Below are 22635 nucleotides of genomic sequence, written 5' to 3'. Positions count from 1 at the left end.
TTTCTGGAACCAACAGTCTTTTAATATTTCCCTGAATTATGTGTTTTTTTTGTTATAAAAAGGCTAAATTGTTGCAGATGCTTGTATTGCATCAGCCATGTGGGAGAGCTCGCGCCACTGTGTGTATCTCTTTACACATTGTTTTGTTAAACAAACGTTATTTAATTGTTGTAAAAGTTTATGTGTAATATGTACGAGAGAAAACAACAAACATGTTTCTTACTATAAAGTACTGTTAGGGTTATTGATCAGGAAAAAAAAAATACTATACTATTAAGGGAGTAATGTAGTAGGTATGTGTGTACAATTTAATTTAATGTTAAAGTAAAGACGTTTCCAGTGATATAAGTATCATGTCCCTGTGATGTATACGAAGAAAGTTATGGTAAAAATGCACAAAATTCTGGTCAACCTTCTTATTACTAAGACAATTGTTCAATATTTTAGGTGTGACCTCCAAACAAAACAGTGTCTTTATGCAATGATGGTCATTTTTATCAATGAATTAATCATTTAAATAATTTATTAAAGTTCAATTAGAAAATCTGACTCTAAAAACATGCATAGAAAAGACAAATTAACAGCCCAGATTGAACAAAAATGCCACATGTTGTTTAAATATACATCAATGGAAACATGGTGCACAGTAACAGTGTATTTGTAATGATTCAATTCATGACGTTGGCGTTGAAAGTGACGTAAAATGAGAGTCAACATGGCTGGTCGGTCTTGACCAAAGAAATTAGTGAGTGAATCGATCGATTTAAAAGATATTTGGACTCGCAGATAAATGTTTGACTTTAATATAATAGTGGTTCTAATAAACATGTTACTCACCTTCGATGTTTTCGAAGAAGTTTTGTCGAGTAGAAACGTGGAAAAAGAGTTGTTGTGCGTGTACTTGGTCAATATGATCATTTCTATATTCTTCGTGAACTAGGATGTTCTACGTCATCAGTATTGGTGTAAAGTGGTCACACAAAAACATGGCAAACATAGTTGAACTGGGAATACTGCGATCCAGCAGCCATTCAGTTTTCACCATCAAGATTGTGACTTATGCTGGTATCCAGTAAATTCATTCATTTCTATACAATTATCATTACATATAATGATGACGAAGCACCAAGTTTCCCTACAAAACACTAGGGGGCGAGCCATTCTTGAATAGTTAATTCAAAGCAACATTTGTGGTAGTGTACATGAAAATATGGACACCAAGAGGATTTCTAAATACATTTGAGCATCACAAAGTAACATTGCAAAGAAGCAGTGGTTCTATGAGGGCTTAACCAGGTTACCAACCTGTATCTAAAGAAAAGTATAGAGATAACTTAGTTTCTCTAAGCTAGTGTCACTGCCTTTAACATTAAATTACCTGCTTTGCCCTTTTTTCTGCTTAGTTTGTTTACAGTTTATTTGGTTCCATGCAGGTTGTGAGTGACAGAATAGAAGAGAAGCTGCTGGACAGGTTGATAAACGTGACAGTTGAGAACACAGTGCCACTCCTGAACAGGTGTGACAAGGTGTCACGCCCAACTTAAAGATATCGTGGCTATTGTTTTCTTAAATCTGTACCAACAACTTTTCCAATGCAATGCTGAGTTGATGTTTCGTGGGCTGATGAGGACAAGGTGTGCAGTGAAGATTCATCAAAGTAATACTTTTTGGCAAAATGACGGAGAACGTTGCATGATGAGAGATGATGAGCGTTTATGACGAAATGTTCATATCACGTTTAAAAAAAAATAATTCTATCACTGTTTCACGGTATATAACAGGGTTTTTTTTTCTCATGCAAGAGTTTTCTTACCCGCATTTTCTTTAAATAAGAAAATAATTACTGCAGTCGGTTGGCTTAAATCAGTGGTTCTTAACCTGGGTTCGATCGAACCCTAGGGGTTCGGCGAGTTGGTCTCAGGGGTTCGGACACACCCGAATTATCGTGTAAATTCGTGATGACAGACCCTGCTTGGCCATCATTGGCTACAGACGATAATGCTACACTGCTTGGCCAATCAGTGCTGAGGGGAATTTAGTGCGACTGTCGTGGTAGTACGTCACGTTATTCCTTTGTTAATATTTTAATCGGTACTAACTATGTTGGGAAAAAGAAGAAAGTGGACCGACAAATATGTACAACATGGATTCACATGTAACACGGAACGTGATGGGAGTGAGCGTCCTATCTGCAGGATTTTCAAAGCCAAGTTGAGCAACTCTAGTGTTGCACAGGCAAAACTGAAGGAACACTTCTTGAAGCTGCATGGAGACGGGGAATACAAGTAATCACATTTTATTTTTCATTAAAGAGGGGTTCGGTGAATGCAGATATGAAACTGGTGGGGTTCGGGACCTTCAACAAGGTTAAGAACCACTGGCTTAAATAGCCCATACTACTGTCATAAGGGTTGTATCATGTTTTGTTGTCATGTCCAGACACACGTTAAAGCATAACCTCTTCAGTTTGGTGGCAGTTATTATGTTAAAGATGAGAATGATAATGGTTGCAGTCAAAATGGAAAAAAATGTTTGGACATAGTTGCATAATCAGTGCAGTTAACCATCATTATTACAGGAACCTTATCTTTGACGAGGTTGAATGTGATTCCCATTTGAGAGGGTGCAGATTGAGCTGTGGATCGTTCATCATCGAGCCAAAGGAAAAGTTCTTTTATCTTGTTTTTGTGTTTTAATCATTTTATCTTCGTGTTTATATTCAGTTGTCATGTCTCATCAGTAAAAAGCTAGATTGTAACCATTCAGAACATTCTGTACAATTATCATTACATATAATGATGACGAAGCACCAAGTTTCCCTACAAAACACTAGGGGGCGAGCCATTCTTGAATAGTTAATTCAAAGCAACATTTGTGGTAGTGTACATGAAAATATGGACACCAAGAGGATTTCTAAATACATTTGAGCATCACAAAGTAACATTGCAAAGAAGCAGTGGTTCTATGAGGGCTTAACCAGGTTACCAACCTGTATCTAAAGAAAAGTATAGAGATAACTTAGTTTCTCTAAGCTAGTGTTACTGCCTTTAACATTAAATTACCTGCTTTGCCCTTTTTATGCTCAGTTTGAGAACAGTTTATTTGGTTCCATGCAGGTTGTGAGTGATAGAATAGAAGAGAAGCTGTGGGTTGATAACGTGACAGTTGAGAACACAGTGCCACTCCTGAACAGGTGTGACAAGGTGTCACGCCCAACTTAAAAATATCGTGGCTATTGTTTTCTTAAATCTGTACCAACAACTTTTCCAATGCAATGCTGAGTTGATGTTTCGTGGGCTGATGAGGACAAGGTGTGCAGTGCATGGAATTCACCTGGAGAATCCAGTTAAGTGTCTTCTTCTGCACCACAGCCTTGGACGAAGAACAATCATCACGTCCTTCTTTCCACCGTGAGCTCCCAGAACCAACCGGAGCGCAGCTTCTTGTTCTTGCTTGAAACAGCAAAAATGGTGTCCGCCCCTAAAATCTGCCAAAGCTGCTAAATTGTGGACGAATCCATGGAGTGTAAGAGTGCTGATTGAAAGTGGAAGACAAAAAAATCAGTAATCTCAACCTTCAACAAGGTTAAGAACCACTGGCTTAAATAGCCCATACTACTGTCATAAGGGTTGTATCATGTTTTGTTTTCATGTCCAGCCACAGGTTAAAGCATAACCTCTTCAGTATGGTGGCAGTTATTATGTTAAAGATGAGAATGATAATGGTTGCAGTCAAAATGGAAAAAAATGTTTGGACATAGTTGCATAATCAGTGCAGTTAACCATCATTATTACAGGAACCTTATCTTTGACGAGGTTGAATTTGATTCCCATTTGAGAGGGTGCAGATTGAGCTGTGGATGTGGAGGGTACTTTATCTAAAACGTGTTTTCGGCTAAGGTTGTGAAGCAAATTGCTAGTGTTGTCGATGCCGGCTAACACTTTTGCTCGATAGCATTGGTAAGAGATAGTTGTTTTGATCGCGTCTTTCATTCTGAACCAAACTTCCACACTACACACGTGGCTGCTCTTGTGGTATTAGTTAATCTGAGGCAACAACGTGTCCTTCGCTTTGAGAGCTCTCGCCGCAGACGCTGTGTTGTTGGTGTGCAGCAGTGAAATAGGTCCCCCTTAGAAACACTTGATCTTTGTTTGGTGATATTCACCGGTATAGCAGTATATGAAAAATGTAACAATACAATTTTTTATTTTCCTCACCAAAACAATTTATTTTTCATGAACATCCACAAAAGTTTGACAAATTAGAACAAGACAGTAAAATACTGAATTTGCAGTGGTATATGAGTATAGTACAAAATACTGAACCAGTCCTTGTCCACTAGTTCAGTAGCAGTGGGTATTTGTGACATTAGATGCAATTATTACAGGGATCCTCTGGAAGCAGCTAGAATTTGCTGTTGGCTCGTAAACTGTTTTCCTTGCAAAGAGGCAAAAGGACACAAGTGTATGATATAAGTGCATAAGATTCTGTCACAATTCTACATATTTCATCGTGGTTAAGGCTGGATTCCCAGGAACAAAATGTAAGGCTATTGATGAGCTACTTCTTAGTGATGTTGCAGGCTACCAGGCCCCTGAATGTGAAGCCGAAGTAGAACGTGATGTTTTCATTGCTGTGAGGCACTGAGCGTGCATGGAGGGGCAGAAGGCTGAACTTCCTCTTTTTGGGACCAGCCAGGTAGACGATTATCTTCAGTCAAACCGGACACTTGTTTCAGTATCACTGCAGTCTCAGGCCGTATCTACACTCTCTCAACATCGGTAGGAACCACCACCACCACTTTATCTGTGCTCCTGCCCACTGGTCCTCATCCTGTCCACTCCAGTCCACAGAGACCTGAAACCTCACAACATCCTGGTGTCCATGCCTAACGCACATGGACGTGTTCGGGCCATGATCTCGGAAGGTCTGGGGTTCCTGGGACGGAGGGCTGGATCGCTCCCGAGGTTCTCAGCGAGGACTGCAAGGATAACACGGTTAGTGGTGCTTTTTCATCCGTTCCAAGATTCAGAACCCAGAGTTCACGCTTTTACCTGCAGAAGAAAGTGCTTATCGGAGATTATTTGAGGAGACGTCTACAGATGAGCTTCACAGGCATTGATGTTTATATCATTGATTTGTTAGCTGCGTTTACAATGCAAGTTGTTCCCCTCACAAGATCTCCTCACACCTGTAATGTTTGAGTCATCTAGTGATGTTTAGATCTATGTGTTTTATTTCTGTTAGAATTGATCTTATAAATTTTGTTTTTTTGTTTTTTTTTTCAAATATGTTTATTGAGACATATTCAACAATGTATACATTTTCACACATGTAATATACTTTTTTGTTTTTTTAACAGACAAGGGAAATTCAGAAAAAAAAGATTTTCGTTTCTTTTCCCCCCAATCAGAAAATAAAATAGAAATAGAAATAAAAAAATAAATAAAGTAAAGTAATACATTAACTAAAAAAGAAGTAAACAACACACAGATAACAAACCAAAGGTGTTTTTTTCTTTTGAAATGCAGTGTATACATCAAAAAAAAGTTTGAGCATTTGAATTCAATATGAATTTGATAAGAATACCCGTGTGCTCCCCTCCCTCCCCACCCCTCCCCGGCTCATCTCACAGTACTGATGGAATGACACATAAAAATATAGTTTCTTCTCAGTCAGGCAGTAAAATATTCGATGAAAGGTTTCCATTTGACATAGAATGACTCTGTAGTGCCTCTTAATGTGTATTTAATTTTTTCCAATTTAAGATAGTACATTGTTTCTCTGAGCCATTTTGGTATTGGTGGAGCATCAGATGATTTCCAGCTCTGGAGGATGCAGCGTCTGGCAAGCAGTGAAGTAAATGCAACCATTTCTCTCTGTGCGGTGCTCAGTCCACTGGTGATGTTAGGTGTACCAAAGAGAGCAATATATGGACAAAGTTTCAACTGCACGCCAAGCACTGTGCTCATGATTGAAAAATATCTGGACCAAAAAATCTGAATTTTTGAGCATAAGAAAAACATGTGTGAGAGGTTGCATGGAGAGCTCTGACATCTGTCACATACATCAGTAATGGTGTCGTAGATCCTCGACAGTTTGGACTTTGAGTAATGAACTCTGAACAGAAGTTTGAATTGGATCAGTACAAGTCGAGCACACGAGATAGAGGACCCAACCATACGCAAGTCCCTCCCCCAGTAATCCTCAGTGATGCGCATCCCCAGCTCCTCCTCCCATCGCTCCCTTGTTCCTGTATCTTCTGTGCTGATTGACAGGATAGAGGCATATCATTTAGAGATTGACCCCCTCTGCTGGTGATTAATTGTAAGAAACTCTTCCCAGGGTTGATTGGGAGGCAGTGAGGGAAAGTTTGAAAAAGTTTTGGAAACAAAACTTCGGATCTGCAAATATCTGAAGAAGTGTGAAGCCGGTAGCTCATATAATGTAGAAAGCTCATTAAAATCGGCAAAAATGTCATTTATGTACAAATCTTTTATATGTTTAATACCTCTATCCTGCCAAGCAGCGAATGAAGAGTCCAACACAGAAGGAGGAAACGCATGGTTAAGGCTCACGGGTGTAAGAGGAGAAACATCTCTAAACTTAAAGTGACGCCTGAATTGAAGCCACATTTTAACTGTTTGTGAACAACTGGATTATTTGTAAATTCTGAAAGTTTTAAGGGAAGTGAAGAATACAACAGAGCTGTCATAGAGGTTCTCCGACAAGACGCCAGCTCCATATGACACCAAGAAAATTTTGACGATGCCACATAGAAGCCAATTTTTTGAATGTGAGAGGCCCAGTAGTAAGCTTGAAAATTTGGTAGAGATAGACCGCCATCAAATTTGCAATTTTGAAGAATTGCCTTTTTGATCCTCTGCGTTTTTCCAGACCATAAAAAAGAACTTATTATCTTATCAATAGTGTTAAAGAAGTACTTGGGCAGAAAGCATGGCAGAGTTTGAAAGAAATACAAGAATTTAGGAAGAATATTCATTTTGACCACATTGATTCTACCAATTAATGAAAGGGGAAGACTGGACCACCTACGGATGTCAGATTTCATCTCTGATATTAAAGGGGTAAAGTTTGCTGAAACTAGTTTACATATAGTTGAAGTAACATTGACCCCCAAGTACTTGAAGCCAGTCAGATTAAATTTAAACGGGAAATTGGACGATTGCATTTGTTGTGCTGAGCCATTAATAGGGAAACAAACACTTTTATCGAGTTTTAATTTGTAACCGGAAAATTTACCAAATGTGTCCAGAATGTTCAAAATCACAGGCACACCAACAGCAGGGTTTTCAACATAGAGAAGCAAGTCATCAGCATAAAGAGAGAGTTTGTGTTCTTTTCCATTGCGTATGATACCTTGAAACCCTCTTTCAGATCTCAGTGCAATAGATAGCAGCTCGATGGATAGAGCGAAAAGTGACGGAGAGAGTGGGCAACCTTGGCGAGTTCCACGTTCTAGACCAAAATTATTAGACTTGATATAATTTGTGATTACACTGGCAAGAGGCGAAGAATACAAAAGACGTATCCAGGAAATGAATACGTCCCCAAATTTGAATTTTTCTAAAACGGAAAAAAGGTATGTCCACTCTACTCTATCCAAGGCCTTCTCGGCATCCAACGATATTGCAATCTCTGGTTGAGCCTCAGTCTGATCAGAGTAAATGATATTAAATAAAGTGCGGGTATTGAAGAATACCTTTTATGAAACCATTTTGCTCTTCGGATATTATGGTAGGCATGACTTTCTCTAATCTAGTAGCGAGGATCTTTGCTAATACTTTGACATCAGAATTTAGTAGAGAGAGCGGTCTGTAAGAGCCGCACAAGCTCGGGTCTCTGTCTTTCTTGGGTAGTATTACAATTTGTGCCTGGGTAAACGTTGGAGGCAACGTGCCAAGCTCAAGTGATTCATTGAACACAGATAGTAATAGTGGGGCTAATTTCAATTGAAATGTTTTAAAAAACTCAATAGGGAAACCATCAGGTCCAGGGGCTTTGTTTGATTGCATATTTCTAATTGATTGTATGATTTCTTCTAGGGTCAAAGCTGCATCTAGTTTTTCCCGTTGAGTTTCTTCAATTTATGGGAAGCACAATTTGTCCAGGAAGTCTCTCATTACATGATCATCCTCCGGAAAATTTGAACTATATAAATCCTAATAGAAGGTTTTAAAAATATTATTAATGTCGATGGGGTCGTCTGTCAATGAGTTATTGTTTGTTTCTTATTTCCATGATATGACGAGAGGTTGCTCGCCTGCGGAGTTGATGAGCCAATAATCTGGATGGTTTTTCCCCATGTTCGTAATAAGTGCCGCAACTACGGAGAAGTAAGCGTTCTGCATCTTTGGTAGATATCAGATCGAACTCTGCCTGCAAGTCGAGCCTCCGTTTGAACAACTCTGGAGTTGGATTTTCAGAATATTTTTCATCCAGATTACTTATGTCAACAACAATTTGTGAGAGTCTAGCATTACATTTTTTTTTGTATGGGACGAATAAGAAATTATTTGGCCTCTGAGGTAACATTTTATTGTCTCCCATAGTAAACTATGAGAGGAGCAGTCTTTACGATTTATGTCCAAAAAGTCATCTATTGATTTATAAATAAATTTACAGAAGTCCAGATCTGCCAGTAGAAGTGAATCAAACCTCCAGGGTGGTCGATTGTGCCTGTGAGTGGACGAATTTATATCAAAGATCACTGGAGCGTGATCAGAGATAACAATACTTAAGTAATCCGAATTGGATACGAGAGGGTTCAAAGTCTCATCTATTAAAAAGTAATCTATTCTTGAATATGAATGGTGGACTGGGGAAAAGAAAGAGAACTTCTTGGAGGAAGGATTCCTGTGTCTCCAAGGATCAACCAGACCATCCGAATAGCAAAATCCATAAACATTTTTGACATTGATGACTGTGTCTGTTTTTTAGAGCTAGAACGATCTAGTGTATTTTCCTGGACACAATGAAAATCCCCACCTAAGATTACAGAGTGAGAGTCTAGGAAAGGAAGACCACTAAGTAATTTCCCTGCAAATGTGGCATCGTCAAAATTAGGAGCATAGATGTTTACCAAGAGAACTTTGGTTTGCATGAGGGTACCAGCAACGATAACATACCTGCCATTTATGTCCGCTATTACCTTTGTGGCTGTTAACTGTGTTCTCTTGTTGACAAGAATGGCGACCCCTCTAGCTTTTGAGTTAAAATTTGAGTGGAATATTTGACTCACCCAGGGGTTCCGCAGTCTATTGTGATCTTTAATTCTCAGATGCGTCTCCTGCAAGAACACTATGTCACAATTATTTTTTTTCAATTGAGTGAAAACCTTGGATCGTTTGATGGGCTCCCCCATTCCTTTAATATTCCAGCTAAGAAACCTCAGCGGCCTCCCTGAGAAGTGATTTGTGTTACTCATAAGCAAATGCTGTGTACATTAATAAGTGAGACGGTGATGATGAGCCGAGGAGAGTCCCTTCCCCTTTTCCCCGAAAACCAACAAAAACAAGTGAATAAGAAAAACAATAAAAGTTATAAGAAAAAACCCACAAACCGAAACGACACGCAAAGTCCCCTCCAAAAACAAAACACTGGAGTGACGGCCGTGTAAAACCCACTAAGTAAGAAAAGTCGTTCATAATAAACTACACGTTTACCAACCCACTAAAAAAAGTTAACGCAACTACCTCAAATGAGTGGCCCCCGAAATCTGGCCACATCATAATAGAGCGCAGATGAAGAAAAAATTCAAATATAAATTGTTATTATCCGAAAGATACTTGTAAATCGTATTAAGATTCAGAACCATATTTGCAAGTGCAAAGAACAATATAACAAGAAATGTAAAAATGAAATGTTTCAAAATAGAAATCTTATAAAAACTTAATATATAACATTAAACCATTTACAGCTTTTCAAGCTGTCAAGGAACAGAAACCTGAGTTATGCAGCAGCACAGACACCATCACTTCTCACTCAATGTTTTGACGTATTTTGCTGCTTCATCGGCTGATGTGAACTCCCTCTCAGTCCCGTTATGTGTGACCCGTAGGCGGGCAGGGTACAACAGACCATACCGAACTCCATCCAGAGCCCGTAGTTGTTGACGTACCTCGTTGAATGCAGCCCTGGCTCAGGCTACCTTCGCGGTGTAGTCAGGAAAGATCAACAAGTTATTGTCTCCAAACCTGATGCGTCCTCTCTCCCTGGCCCGGCGCAAGATGTCAGCACAGTCTCTGTGGTAGTGGAACCTGACGACGATGGGACGTGGACGATCCCCGGGATTCAGTTTCGGTCGTAGTGTGTGTCCGGTCGAGCTCCGGCATCGCCTCCAAACCGAACGCCTCCTTCAGCATGCTGGACACCACGGATGTAGAACAGCTGTCGGGTCCCTCCGGAACGCCCAGGATGCGCACGTTGTTACGCCGTGATCTCGCCTCCAGGTCCTCACTTATTCTCCAGTGTCGTCACAACCGTCTCAAGACGCTTCACTGTGGCTTTAAGTTGAGTGATGTCGTTGGAGCCGCCAGAGAGAGAAACCTCCATTTCCCCCACAGTAGACTTCAGGCCCGCGACGTTAGCATCAACCGCTGATATGTCGCTAGCCACCTTAGCTTTAACAGCTCGAATGTCTTTCTTTAAGGGCGATAGTGCCTCGTCGAGTGCGGCCTTCAACTCTTCTTTCAATATATCCGCTATCTCCTTACGGAGAGCGGCGAGAAGCTGCAGTTTAAGCTTTTCAAAGTCCATCGTTTGACAATGGGTTGAATGCTCGGGGCTAGCCGGGCGCTCACGCGAGGCTTCGGCATCAGCAGGCCTCAACTGTTGTTGAGTCGAGTTACCGCTCCTGGAGTTCTTGGTGCCCTTTCCCGACATCTCTGGTTAGCCAACAGGTTTAAAGTGCTGGTTTAGGTCGATAGCTTCAGCGCTAATGTAATTAAATTTAAAGTTTTACTGAAAGATTTCGGGAGCCTTCTCCAACACGTCCTACTCCATTGCTCATGTCGTGAACTAAAGAGTGTTTTGAACAAGTTAATTTGGTTCTATTTCAGGACGTGAGTGACCGAATAGAAAAGGAGCCGCTGGACGGACCGATCGTCAGACGGCTGGAGTACGGCGGCAGAGCGGTGGTGAAGGGCGACTGGAGAGAACACATAACGGTGCCACTGCAAACAGGTAAACGCTTCACACGGGTCCTTCAACTATCTTTACTTCCTTCAATCTTCAGGATTAGATACGAAATACATTTTTCGTCTTAACTTTAAGTCAAAGAAAATGTAAGCGGGCATCTCTGGTAATATATGGTATGCAGATTTTTATCCAATCAGTTGTGACGACTGGTGTCAATCATCTAATGTCATCAATGTGCCTTTTCTACATTTTCTGATTCACCTTCTGGGTTCAGATCTTTTAAATGAACTATGCTTAAAGCTGCTAATTTGCTTCTCTTGTCAGTCATTTAAAAATAGTTTACAATATTTTTTATCGTGCAGGAAATTGAGTCAAGTGACGGCGCCGGAGTTCCTGCTCGTTCAAGTGAAGTTGACGACTTGTCTTTTATTTTTATTCCATCCTTGTTTTTGTTTTTTCATTAATTTCCGAAGTTTTCTACTTTTTTTTCCGTGATTCATTGTCTTTGCTCGTTCACAATAAGGCCTGTTCAACAGTGACGCAGATTTAAAAAAAAAAAAAGTATATTTTATCAATAAACTCACTTTTTGAAGTCACAAGTGCAGAACTTCTTGTTCGCTGCCTTGTAGTAGAAAATAATCAGCTTCATTATGTTACTAAATACTAAAAAAAATACTAAAAATAGCATTTTTAAGATAAAAAACGTGATTTATTTAAAATAAAGATTTTGTTATGCAATTTATAAATCCGTTAATGTTTGCTTTAATCATAATAAATAATATATGTAAAGTGCGGTAATTGAATTGCCCACACCTGCTCACTTGAATTGTTCGCGGACTTTTATTTTGAAAGGGCCGATCTCCGGGTCTCGACGGAAGTACAGCCGTTAATGTATCTCACCTGCTGAACTCTAATAACTGTACGTGAATATTTCATTTTAAAGTATAATACAGTAATTTTCGGTCGATGCATCAACGGTGTTTTAGGCATAAAAGTTATGGACATTTTCTGGAACCAACAATTATTTAATATTTCCCTGAATCACGTGTTTATTTTTGTTATAAAAAGGCTAAATTGTTGCCAATGCTTGTATTGCATCAGCCATGTGGGAGAGCTCGCGCCACTGTGTGTATCTCTTTACACAGTGTTTTGTTAAACAAACGTTATTTATTTAGTTATTGTAAAAGTCTGTTTAATATGTACGAAAGAAAACAACAAACTTGTTTCTTACTATAAAGTACTGTTACGGTTATCGATCAGGAAAAATAAAAATACTATTTACTTTTAAGGGAGTAATGTAGTAGGTATGTGTGTACAATTTAATTTAATATTAAAGTAAATACGTTTCCAATGATATAAGTATCATGTCACTCTGATATATATACGAAGAAAGTTATGGTAAAAATGTACAAAATTCTGGTCAAGCTTTTTATTACTAAGACAATTGTTCAATATTTTAGGTTTAGATGACCCCCTTCAGATCCACTGGGGTCAGGCGGCCACACTTACCCGTGGCAGACCATCATATCTCCCCAGAGACATCTGTACTCTTGGCCTGGAAGTGAGAGAGAAGATGCCGTTCTGTTTGCACCTCACTGTGAGTTCAAATGTCATTTTAAATGCAGATGTTTAAGGTAGTTTCTCCACTGATCTATGGGTATAAGTGAAGAAACTACTACTAAACCTACTTGAATTGTTCTGGTAGAAAAACTTGCTAATATTGATCGTGGTTATGTTGTTATTGTATAAGCTCTAATTTATCTTTGCACTATTTTAATTGTGAATTCTTTTTTTTACGTTGGCTTGTTATTTTTCACCTCCTAGTTAAAAGACCAGTCATTTCCTTGATAACAAGTTCAGTTACTGGTCAACAACCGAAAACCTACTGAACCATTTGGTTTTGTCGTTCATCGTCGAGCCAAAGGAAAAGTACTTTTATCTTGTTTTTGTGTTTTAATCGTTTTATCTTCGTGTTTATATTCAGTTGTCATGTTTCATCATTAAAAAGCTAGATTTTAACCATTCAGAACATTCTGTACAATTATCATTACATATAAAAGATAACGAAGAACCAAGTTTCCCTACAAAACACGAAGGGGCGAGCCAACTTAAAAATATTATGGCTATTGTTATCTTAAATCTGTACCAACAACTTTTCCAATGCAATGCTGAGTTGATGTTTCGTGGGCTGATGAGGACAAGGTGTGCAGTGCATGGAATTCACCTGGAGAATCCAGTTAAGTGTCTTCTTCTGCACCAAAGCCTTGGACGAAGAACAATCCTCACGTCCTTCTTTCCACCGTGAGCTCCCAGAACCAACCGGAGCGCAGCTTCTTGTTCTTGCTTGAAACAGCAAAAATGGTGTCCGCCCCTAAAATCTGCCAAAGCTGCTAAATTGTGAACGAATCAATGGAGTGTAAGAGTGCTGACTGAAAATGGAAGACAAAAAAATGATAGCTTTGCCAGTAAAGATTCATCAAAGTAATACTTTTTGGCAAAATGATGGAGAACCTTGCATGATGAGAGATGATGAGCTAGGGCTGAGCGCTATGACATAATGTTCATGTCATGTTTTTTTTTATATTCTATCCGTTTCACCGTATTTAATGTTTGTTTTTTTTCTCATGCAAGAGTGTTCTTACCCACATTTTCTTTTAAAAAGAAAATAATTACAGCAGTCGATTGGCTTAAATAGCCCATACTACTGTCATAAGGGTTGTATCATGTTTTGTTTTCATGTCCAGACACAGGTTAAAGCATGACCTCTTCAGTTTGGTGGCAGTAATTATGTTAAAGATGAGAATGATAATGGTTACAGTAAAAATTGAATATTTTTATTGGACATAGTTGCATAATCAGTGCAGTTAACCATCATTATAACAGGAACCATATCTTTGATGAGGTTGAATGTGATTGCTTTCGCTATCTTGACCCCTCACTTGAGAGGGTGCAGATTGAGCTGTGGTTGTGGATTATCTATTACTTTATCTAAAACGTGTTTTCGGCAGCCAATGTACGCTCAAAACTTTCCTGTGCAGACGCTGTATTGTTCATGTGCAGCAGTGAAATAGGTCCCCCGTGGAAACACTTGATCTTTATTTGGGATATTCACAGGTATAGCAGTATATGAAAAATGTAACGAAAATAAAACTTGTTTACGGTACGAAGCGGTATACCACACAGGCCTAGTACATAGAGAACAATACGATTTTTTTCCCTCACCAAAACAATTTATTTTTCATGAACATCCACAAAGGTTTGACCAATTGGAACAAGACAGTAAAATATTGCATTTGCAGTGGTATATGAGTTTAGTACAAAATACTGAACCAGTCCTTGTCCACTAGTTCAGTAGTGTTGGGAAACAATTTCCGTCGCTGATCCTCTCACAACCGTCCCGGAACACGAATCGCTGTCTTCACGTAAAAGATGAAATGGATGGAGGAAGAACTTAGAGGAGACAGAATTGTCTTTTTGAATCACCGTTTTGCAAAAGGGGAGAACTCCAGTACTACAGTTTTCGCAAACTGCACTTGCTACTGCTCAGACGGGTCCGAGGAAAGTTCTGACAAGCCCCACAGTGCGGCTTCGTTTTATTGAAGGAAAACAATGTGCGATTACATATTCAAACAAGCCAATAAAATTCAAGACAGTTCATGATAGAGGTGTGGTTCTTCGTCTGACGGCTCACGTTGTCCAGGATGTTGGTTCCATGTGTCAATCGCGGTACAAACGTCAGTTAACTGATAAAACAGGAACCTGGTACGATGTGTTCCAGTGTGTCAGCAAGATGTGTTTTGTCTGTCTCGCTATCTGCCCCCCAGTGAATTTCCTCTTAGAATCAGAACATCAAGTTACATAGCAGGTCACAATGACAATGAATTTAGTAGAAGTTTTAGAGTGTGTGTTTCCACAGTAGCAGTGGGTATTTGTGACATTAGATGCAATTATTACAGGGATCCTCTGGAAGCAGCAAGAATTTGCTGTTGCTGTTGGCTCGTAAACTGTTGTCCTTGCAAAGAGGCAAAAGGACACAAGTGTATGATATAAGTGCATAAGATTCTGCCACATCTACATATTTCATTGTGGTTAAGGCTGGATTCCCAGGAACAAAATGTAAGGCTATTGATGAGCTACTTCTTACTAATGTTGCAGGCTACCAGGCCCCTGAATGTGAAGCCCAAGTAGAACGTGATGTTTTCATTGCTGTGAGGCACTGAAGGTGCATGGAGGGGCAGAAGGCTGAACTTCCTCTTTGTGGGACCAGCCAGGTAGACGATTCCATCTTCAGTCCAGCCGGACACTTGTTTCAGTATCACTGCAGTCTCAGGTCGCTTCAATACCTCTCCACTCCACCACTTTGAGCGAGAGGCATTTCCTAATTCTCCAAACTTCATCTTGTGGACAAACTTGTCCGATCCTTTTCCTTTCCCAAGGAAAAAATGTGTGTATAGTCTTCTATTCCCTGTTTTGATTTCCTTTATCTTGGTCCAGTAGCGTTTTTTAAGTTCCTCAACTGCTGACTGCACTGTTTCATATTTGGCTTCTTTTTCAGTGTCTGAGTCATGATCATCCGGCCAAAACAATAATGTCAACAAGAAAAGTGCTCCTGGTGAACATTTTCTATTGTCAGTCGGGAATTGTTGGCACAGAGCCTTCAGGTCTCTCATAGAGGGTGACTGTGTTTGGGAGGACAAACAGTTGAGAGTGATATGGGCCAAGATGTAACAGATTATATGATTTTGGCGCAGCTTTGCCTGCAGTGGATTGCTTGGGTAAAGAGAAATAATGGTCTTCAGGATCTGCACTCCGTTCTTCTTGTCAGTTAGCTTGGAGATAATTGATGTTATGTTTCCCCCTCCAAGTCGATAAATGATCATTTGTTTTTGGAATGGAGTTAGATTGTCGGGAATTTGCTGATTTGGCTGAAAATCAATCCCACTAAAGATGTCTCCAAACTCTGACGATCTTTTTGTCAACCACTTCAGTGGATGGCTGATCTTCTCCTCAGGACTTCCTGGTGTCTCCTCTTCATCTGCTTCGATTTCTGTCTGGAAATAACTGAGATCTTCTGATATCCACTCAAGTGAATCTTGCATGGCCTTATGCAGTTTTTTCAGACGGTCATGAAATGGTTTCCACGAGTCGTGAATTTCGGGGGGAATGTAATCCGTTAGCAGGAACTTTGTCAATTCGGAGCGGCCGTGTGGTGTTGAAAACATTGGCAGTGACTGAATCAGCTTCAGCAAACTGCAGCCAACCTCTACCTCAGCAAAATATCCAGAATTGTTCAAATGTTCCATATCTGCTTCAGCAGCTCTCTCGCAGTCTTGGAAACACTCTATGGCTTTAAGAGCAGTCTCCACTGCATCTGCTACACTGTCCACAGTTTTGGGGGCTTTGCTGTCGTCAATGGCTTTGCATTTAGCTTGAAACCATCTTTTGTACACTTGGCCTTTGGTGTCGAGAATGTATGAGTTGTTGGGCTGTTTTTTTGCAGCAACCTCTGCCCAGTGTTTAGCCACCTCAAAACGTGCATATTTATAATGAAAGCGAGCGAGATGCAGTGCAATAAAGGGATCTTCATTGAAACACATGAATGCTTCTTCAAGTAAAGCAATTGCTGGGTCTGGGCCGCCTTCGTGCTCACAAACATACTCTATAAGAGGGGCGACGAAAGTGTCAAATGTGTCACCCTTGCTTTTTTTGGATCGCCGGATGAAAAGATCCCTCAGAAATGTTTGATATTCATATCTTCCAAATCTGTGTTCAAAAAGTACACTTTCTCCAAGAAGATTCATGGCCAACTTGCTTTGATTCATTTTCTTATCCAGAAGTTGTTCTAGGATTTCTTTTGCAACTAGTGGATGGATAATTCTGATGGATTGAATGTCAGTTTTGTCGTCTTTTAGGTGTAGAAACACCAGTTTTGCCTGATCGCTGAGGTTTTCTTCAAACTTGGATCTTCCCACACAAAGTGTCATAGATAGCAAGGCTTCACAGTGTGACTGGGAGATGTAGGAGTTTTGAACATATGTGTTTAGCAGTGCCACATAATGCATGAGGCGTGTGACAACAGACTTGCTGTCAATGTCCTGGAGTAGATGCTTGACGAACTGTCGAATATACTTTTCTGAGAAACCTTTGCTCATCAGGACAAAGGTGAGAATGAAATCTGGCTCGTATTGTTGTTCAAGTTTATCAAGTTTCGCAGCAAATTTCCTCTTTTCTATTTCTGACAGTCTGTGAGTGACTGAGACATTTTGAAGTGAAGACTCATTGATTTTCCTTTCTGGATCGTGAGACCTCCTGCAACTCAGTAAAATAAAGCAAAGTGTTCCATTTTGAATCTTTTTCTTAATCATGGCAACTTCCAGCTCCTTTCTGAGATCTTCCAGGTAGTCCTTATCAGAATCTTCAATCAGGAGCAGGAGGGGCAGACACCTTTGTGGATCTTTTTCTTCATATTCTCTTAGTTCAACTGCATGTTGAGAAACATCTGCAACTGTTTGGTCAGATTTTACGACGGCACATCTCAGTGTTTTTCTTTGGTTCCATAACAACAGCCTTGCCACTGTGCTGCCACCACTTCCAGGATGATGGTTGATATTTATGGTGACGACAGGGTCCTGACAGGGACTATATTTCAGGTTGTCATTAAGAAGTTTGGAAGCCTTTCCATATGCATCTCTTTCAATCACCTCACCCACATAACCTTGATCAGCAAGCCAGAAGTTCATCCACTCCACTCTGCCTCCTCCGTAAAATTGCTGCTCAATTTCCTCCTTTTCCTCATCGATGAAGTCGACGTTTGTTTCATCACAATGATTCACTGAAAGAATCTCCAAGGAGTACATTCTTTCCTCTTCCTGTGTTACAAGAGTGCATGTCCCGTTCACAACAGGTAAAAGTTTGTCAACTGTTTTAACTGGCTGCACCTGCTGCAAAATTGCGTCAACATGGCTCATTTTCAGCCCAACAACGCTGTGATTGTCCACATCCTCTTTGCCATATGACTCTGCAAATGCTTGCCATTTTAAGAAGTTTTTCTCAGACTCGCAGATACAGATGATGTCTTCATGACCTTCCATGTCTCTGTAGAATTCATGGAATGTATGCAAAAGTGGTTTCTCAACTTCTGAAGTGATGAGGAAAATAACTTGAAATGCCCCTTTAGGAAGGATATGTTTGCATATCAGAGACACCGATTCAGAAAGGAGAGTCATTTTGGATTTAATCCATGTCATTTCATCACATGGATTGTCGTTTCCATTGTAGTCAGAACGACCATTTGTGAAAATCCAGCTAGTCTGTTCAAACAGATGCAAGCGGCTCTCTAATTCTTTGACGGCCATGCCAGTGGGGAGCCTGTAGCTCTGCAAAGAATGCATGTTTGCCACATGATGCTGAAGGAATGTATTGCATAGACCTGAGACCTTTGAGTCTGGGTCAAAGTCGAACACACAGAAGATGTTCAGGTTTAATAACCAGTCAATATTGCCAAGATCAGCAGAGGATAATTTGTTTGTGACTAAAATGAACCACTTGTCTTTATCAATGAATTTCCTGTCATCTGTCATCAGCATTGTGAGTTTTCTTCCAAGGTCCTTGCAAATAGATGGAGCATTGTAGAAATATTTTTTCTCTGCTTCCTCTCTTTGAGCATCTCGATCTTTGATCCCTTCATAGAAGTGCTTTATTTCTATGTCATTCACGGGTTCCGTTTTTGAGCCCATCCTTCGATAAATTGTTTCTTTCTCAAGTTGTACTTTGTTGCTGGATTCATTGAACTTGGGCAAACGAACAGAATACACTTCGTTCTTGACGATACTGATCTTGGGTACTATATCAACCTCAACAACATACTTCTTTTCTGTACCTTTAGGATCTATGACCTCAACAAATCTTGGTGGCCGCATGCACTGTCGAATCTGATCCTTGTCAGAGGAGAAGCTCTTTTCAACGTAGTTCAAAGCGTCTACATACATGTCCTTCTCTGTAACTGGTACACCAATTATCTCACCGTGCACATATTCTGAATCTCCTTGGCTGTCCATCACGCCAAAGTGTATTGTTCCATTTGTCCTAATGTTTATACAACCTGTTGCAAATTTAAGAACCTCACAGGCAAACTTTGCTTGCAGTCTGGTGCGGTCTAGTGTGGCCCCCGAAGCAAAAGACTTGTATTCATGACAGGGGGTTATCAGGTCAAATGCTCCAGATTCTGGTGGTAGGACTCGATTCTTCCTGTATATGAAATCAAGAGCTTCCTGATCAAACGGTCGTGGTTTGCAATCATCCTTTGTGTTGCTTTTGTCTGCCGGTGTCTGCTGGCTCTGTGCACCCTGGTTAGGACCGTGGACCAGTTCTGGTTGGCCTGTTGTAGGTGGACTGTTTTGTGATTTTGTCTTATTCGCCTTCTTTTTCACTTCATTTTGACTGTCACTGGCAGAGATTTCGTTTTGCTTAACCTGTTGACGTTTGATGAGCTCATCTCTCTTTGATATGATTAAAAAAGAAGGTGCCTTGTCCTGTGCCTTGCACATTTTTCTTGACAAAAAGTCCTCATCTAGTTCGAGAAGAGTTTTTCCGTTAACTTTCTCATCATAGAGTCTTTGAACATACTTGTCCTTCAGCCCGATCGATCTGAGCCAGTCTCTTACTTGATCTTCACTCCAGTTTTCGAGGGCAATCTGCTCTTCATCAGCTACATGGTGAGAAAAGATCGGAAACTTATTATTTTGTCATCAGCAACTTATTTTAAAAACTTTAAAAAAAAAATTCTTTCACCAAGTGAAACAATAAAGGTTGCATCATATTTACACAATTTTATGTAATTTATTAGAATGTCTTAATCCTCACATAGCTGAGTTGATGTTTTGTGAAGTACAGTAAGTAAAGTGAAGGTTATTTGTAAAGCGCCTTTTTTTTAGACCAGGGTCACAAAACGCTTTAACAAACAAAAACAATGACAGCCAGTGAAAAGTTTTAAGGATCAGGGAAATGTGAGTTCTTCTACTAGAGCGGGTCAGAATTCTCGCTGCAGTTTTGTATGAACAGTAACTTTAAAGCACGTATCAATCTACAGTCACTGAGCTCAACCAGCAGTGGCTGCAGCGTGAGTCGCTCCACTGAAAACACTGACTGAAAAGTACCAGCTTTGGGGTGGGCTGGGTTTACAGCTTGCAAAAGGTTGAGAACCCCTGCCCTGGGATAATTTATTTTCGGTTAGAGCTGCTAACTGTATCAAAACATTTGTAGACGGTGTTTGTGATTCACAAACAAATCTTCTGTTTCTTATGTACGTCCAACATCAGGTGTCAGTGAGTTGCTTTGAATATTGCTCAAATTCTAATTGTTCAGAATTTCAACCGTCTGGTTTCAATTTATAGACCAAGTGACAACTACTTAAGTTCTAAACCACTGACTCGTGATCACTGACACCTTCAAAAGTTCATTGTTGATATTTGTTTATATATTTGTATTCATTTGGGGTTTTTCTTTTGGCTATTAATCCAAGGGTGGGGGCAGAAGGAAGTTCTTGTGTCTGTATGTGTGTGATTGTGCGATTCTTTAATGTGCCTTGATTGTTTATCTGTCTATAAAAAGTAAACAATGATCGGAAAAAACATGGTATTCGTGGTGTAATGACAACGGTGTTACATAACAACAATAAACTGGAATACATTTAAGAAGGTAAAATGTATTTAACATTTGTAAACAACAGAAGTGTAATAAACATTACAGTCAGCGCTTCATCCAACTCATGAAAGTAAATGATTAACTCTAAGTTGAGTTAAGTGAATTATTTTATAATAATCTTATTTACCATTACCCTTTAACTGTACTCTAATATTTTAACTGGAAGATATGTTCTTGGTTTCGATTTTAAGGAAATCCACCCTCCTGTGGCTGACAAAAGGAATGGTAGGGCGGGCCCTGAAATTCAGCCTCAATTCTAAACGATAAACATCTTACCCATAGCTTTATCTTCTTATTTCCACATCTCAGGACTGTGGTCTTCTTTTCTCACATTCCACCCTGCAAAGAAAATGGCGTCATTTTAATTTTTTTACGTTGACGATTGTTTCACACACCAGTGTAAACACATGTATTCATCTGAAGTAATAAAAAGTAAGATGTGGGTCCAATTGGGAATAATTTAAACACTTTACAAATAAATATTAATCTTTATAATTTTTTTTTTAATCTTTGGATTAATTGTAAGCAGTGGTTTAAGATTTATTGTAGCATCCCGCCTTTCCCTGTATCTACAACTATGCCTGAAAAATAACTTAATTTATAATATTAACAGTCGTGCAACGACTGAGGTTTAGCTTTTACTTGCCTTTTCTTGTCTTAAAGCCGCTCCCTGCATGTGTCGAGGTACCGTCCAGATCTTCTGCCGGTGTTTCGTGTCTCGACTTTGGTTTTATGTGAACTCTCGTTTAAGCTCCGCCCACTTTCAGAAGAAAACGTTTGAGTTCATGAGCAAGTGACGTTGACGGAGAAATACTAACATAGAACTTCATCCATTTCTAATGCATCAGTCACAATCAATTATTGTTATAGGTTTTTATTTTTTTATTTTATTGATTGAAATAGACAAATAAACTAGACTTTTTTTGTTGCCGATGCTTGTATTGCATCAGCCATGTGGGAGAGCTCGCCCCACTGTGTGTATCTCTTTACACAGTGTTTTGTTAAAGAAACGTTATTCATTTAATTATTGTAAAAGTTTATGTTTAATATGTACGAAAGAAAACAACAAACATGTTTCTTACTATAAAGTACTGTTACGCTTATTGATCAGTAATATAAAGCTGCTGGACAGGTTGATAACGTGACAGTCGAGAACACAGTGCCACTCCTGAACAGGTGTGACAAGGTGTCACGCCCAACTTAAAAATATCGTGGCTATTGTTTTCTTAAATATGTACCAACAACTTTTCCAATGCAATGCTGAGTTGATGTTTCGTGGGCTGATGAGGACAAGGTGTGCAGTGCATGGAATTCACCTGGAGAATCCAGTTAAGTGTCTTCTTCTGCACCAAAGCCTTGGACGAAGAACAATCCTCACGTCCTTCTTTCCACCGTGAGCTCCCAGAACCAACCGGAGCGCAGCTTCTTGTTCTTGCTTGAAACAGCAAAAATGGTGTCTGCCCCTAAAATCTGCCAAAGCTGCTAAATTGTGAACGAATCAATGGAGTGTAAGAGTGCTGACTGAAAGTGGAAGACAAAAAAATGATAGCTTTGCTAGTAAAGATTGGCGCCGGAGTTCCTGCTGGTTCAAGTGAAGTTGACGACTTGTCTTTTATTTTTATTCCATCGTTGTTATTATTGTTTTTTTTATTAAAATAATCGGCTTCATTTTGTATGAATATGTGAATATTTCATTTTAAAGTAAAATACAGTCATTTTCGGTCGATGCATCAACGGTGTTTTAGGCATAAAAGTTATGGACATTTTCTGGAA

At 39.6% G+C, this 22635-nt stretch overlaps 1 protein-coding gene across 1 annotated transcript; it reads right to left on the bottom strand.

Annotated features, from left to right (window-relative positions):
- Positions 1 to 14224: 14224 nt before the first annotated feature.
- Positions 14225 to 21563, bottom strand: LOC148065020 (sterile alpha motif domain-containing protein 9-like). Its single transcript, XM_087809842.1, has 3 exons — positions 21509 to 21563; positions 21139 to 21201; positions 14225 to 19867 (listed from the first exon to the last, which is right to left on the bottom strand). Exons 2-3 carry the CDS (start codon positions 21140 to 21142, stop codon positions 15294 to 15296), a joined length of 4578 nt encoding a protein of 1525 aa, XP_087665968.1. The 5' UTR covers positions 21143 to 21201; positions 21509 to 21563; the 3' UTR covers positions 14225 to 15293.
- Positions 21564 to 22635: the final 1072 nt, after the last annotated feature.

The sequence above is a fragment of the Callionymus lyra genome, chromosome 15, assembly GCF_982586985.1.
Source record: "Callionymus lyra chromosome 15, fCalLyr1.hap1.1, whole genome shotgun sequence".
NCBI classification, from domain to species: domain Eukaryota; kingdom Metazoa; phylum Chordata; class Actinopteri; order Syngnathiformes; family Callionymidae; genus Callionymus; species Callionymus lyra.
Note: the sequence above shows the minus strand (reverse complement) of the source record. Positions and strands in the feature narration are given on the sequence as shown.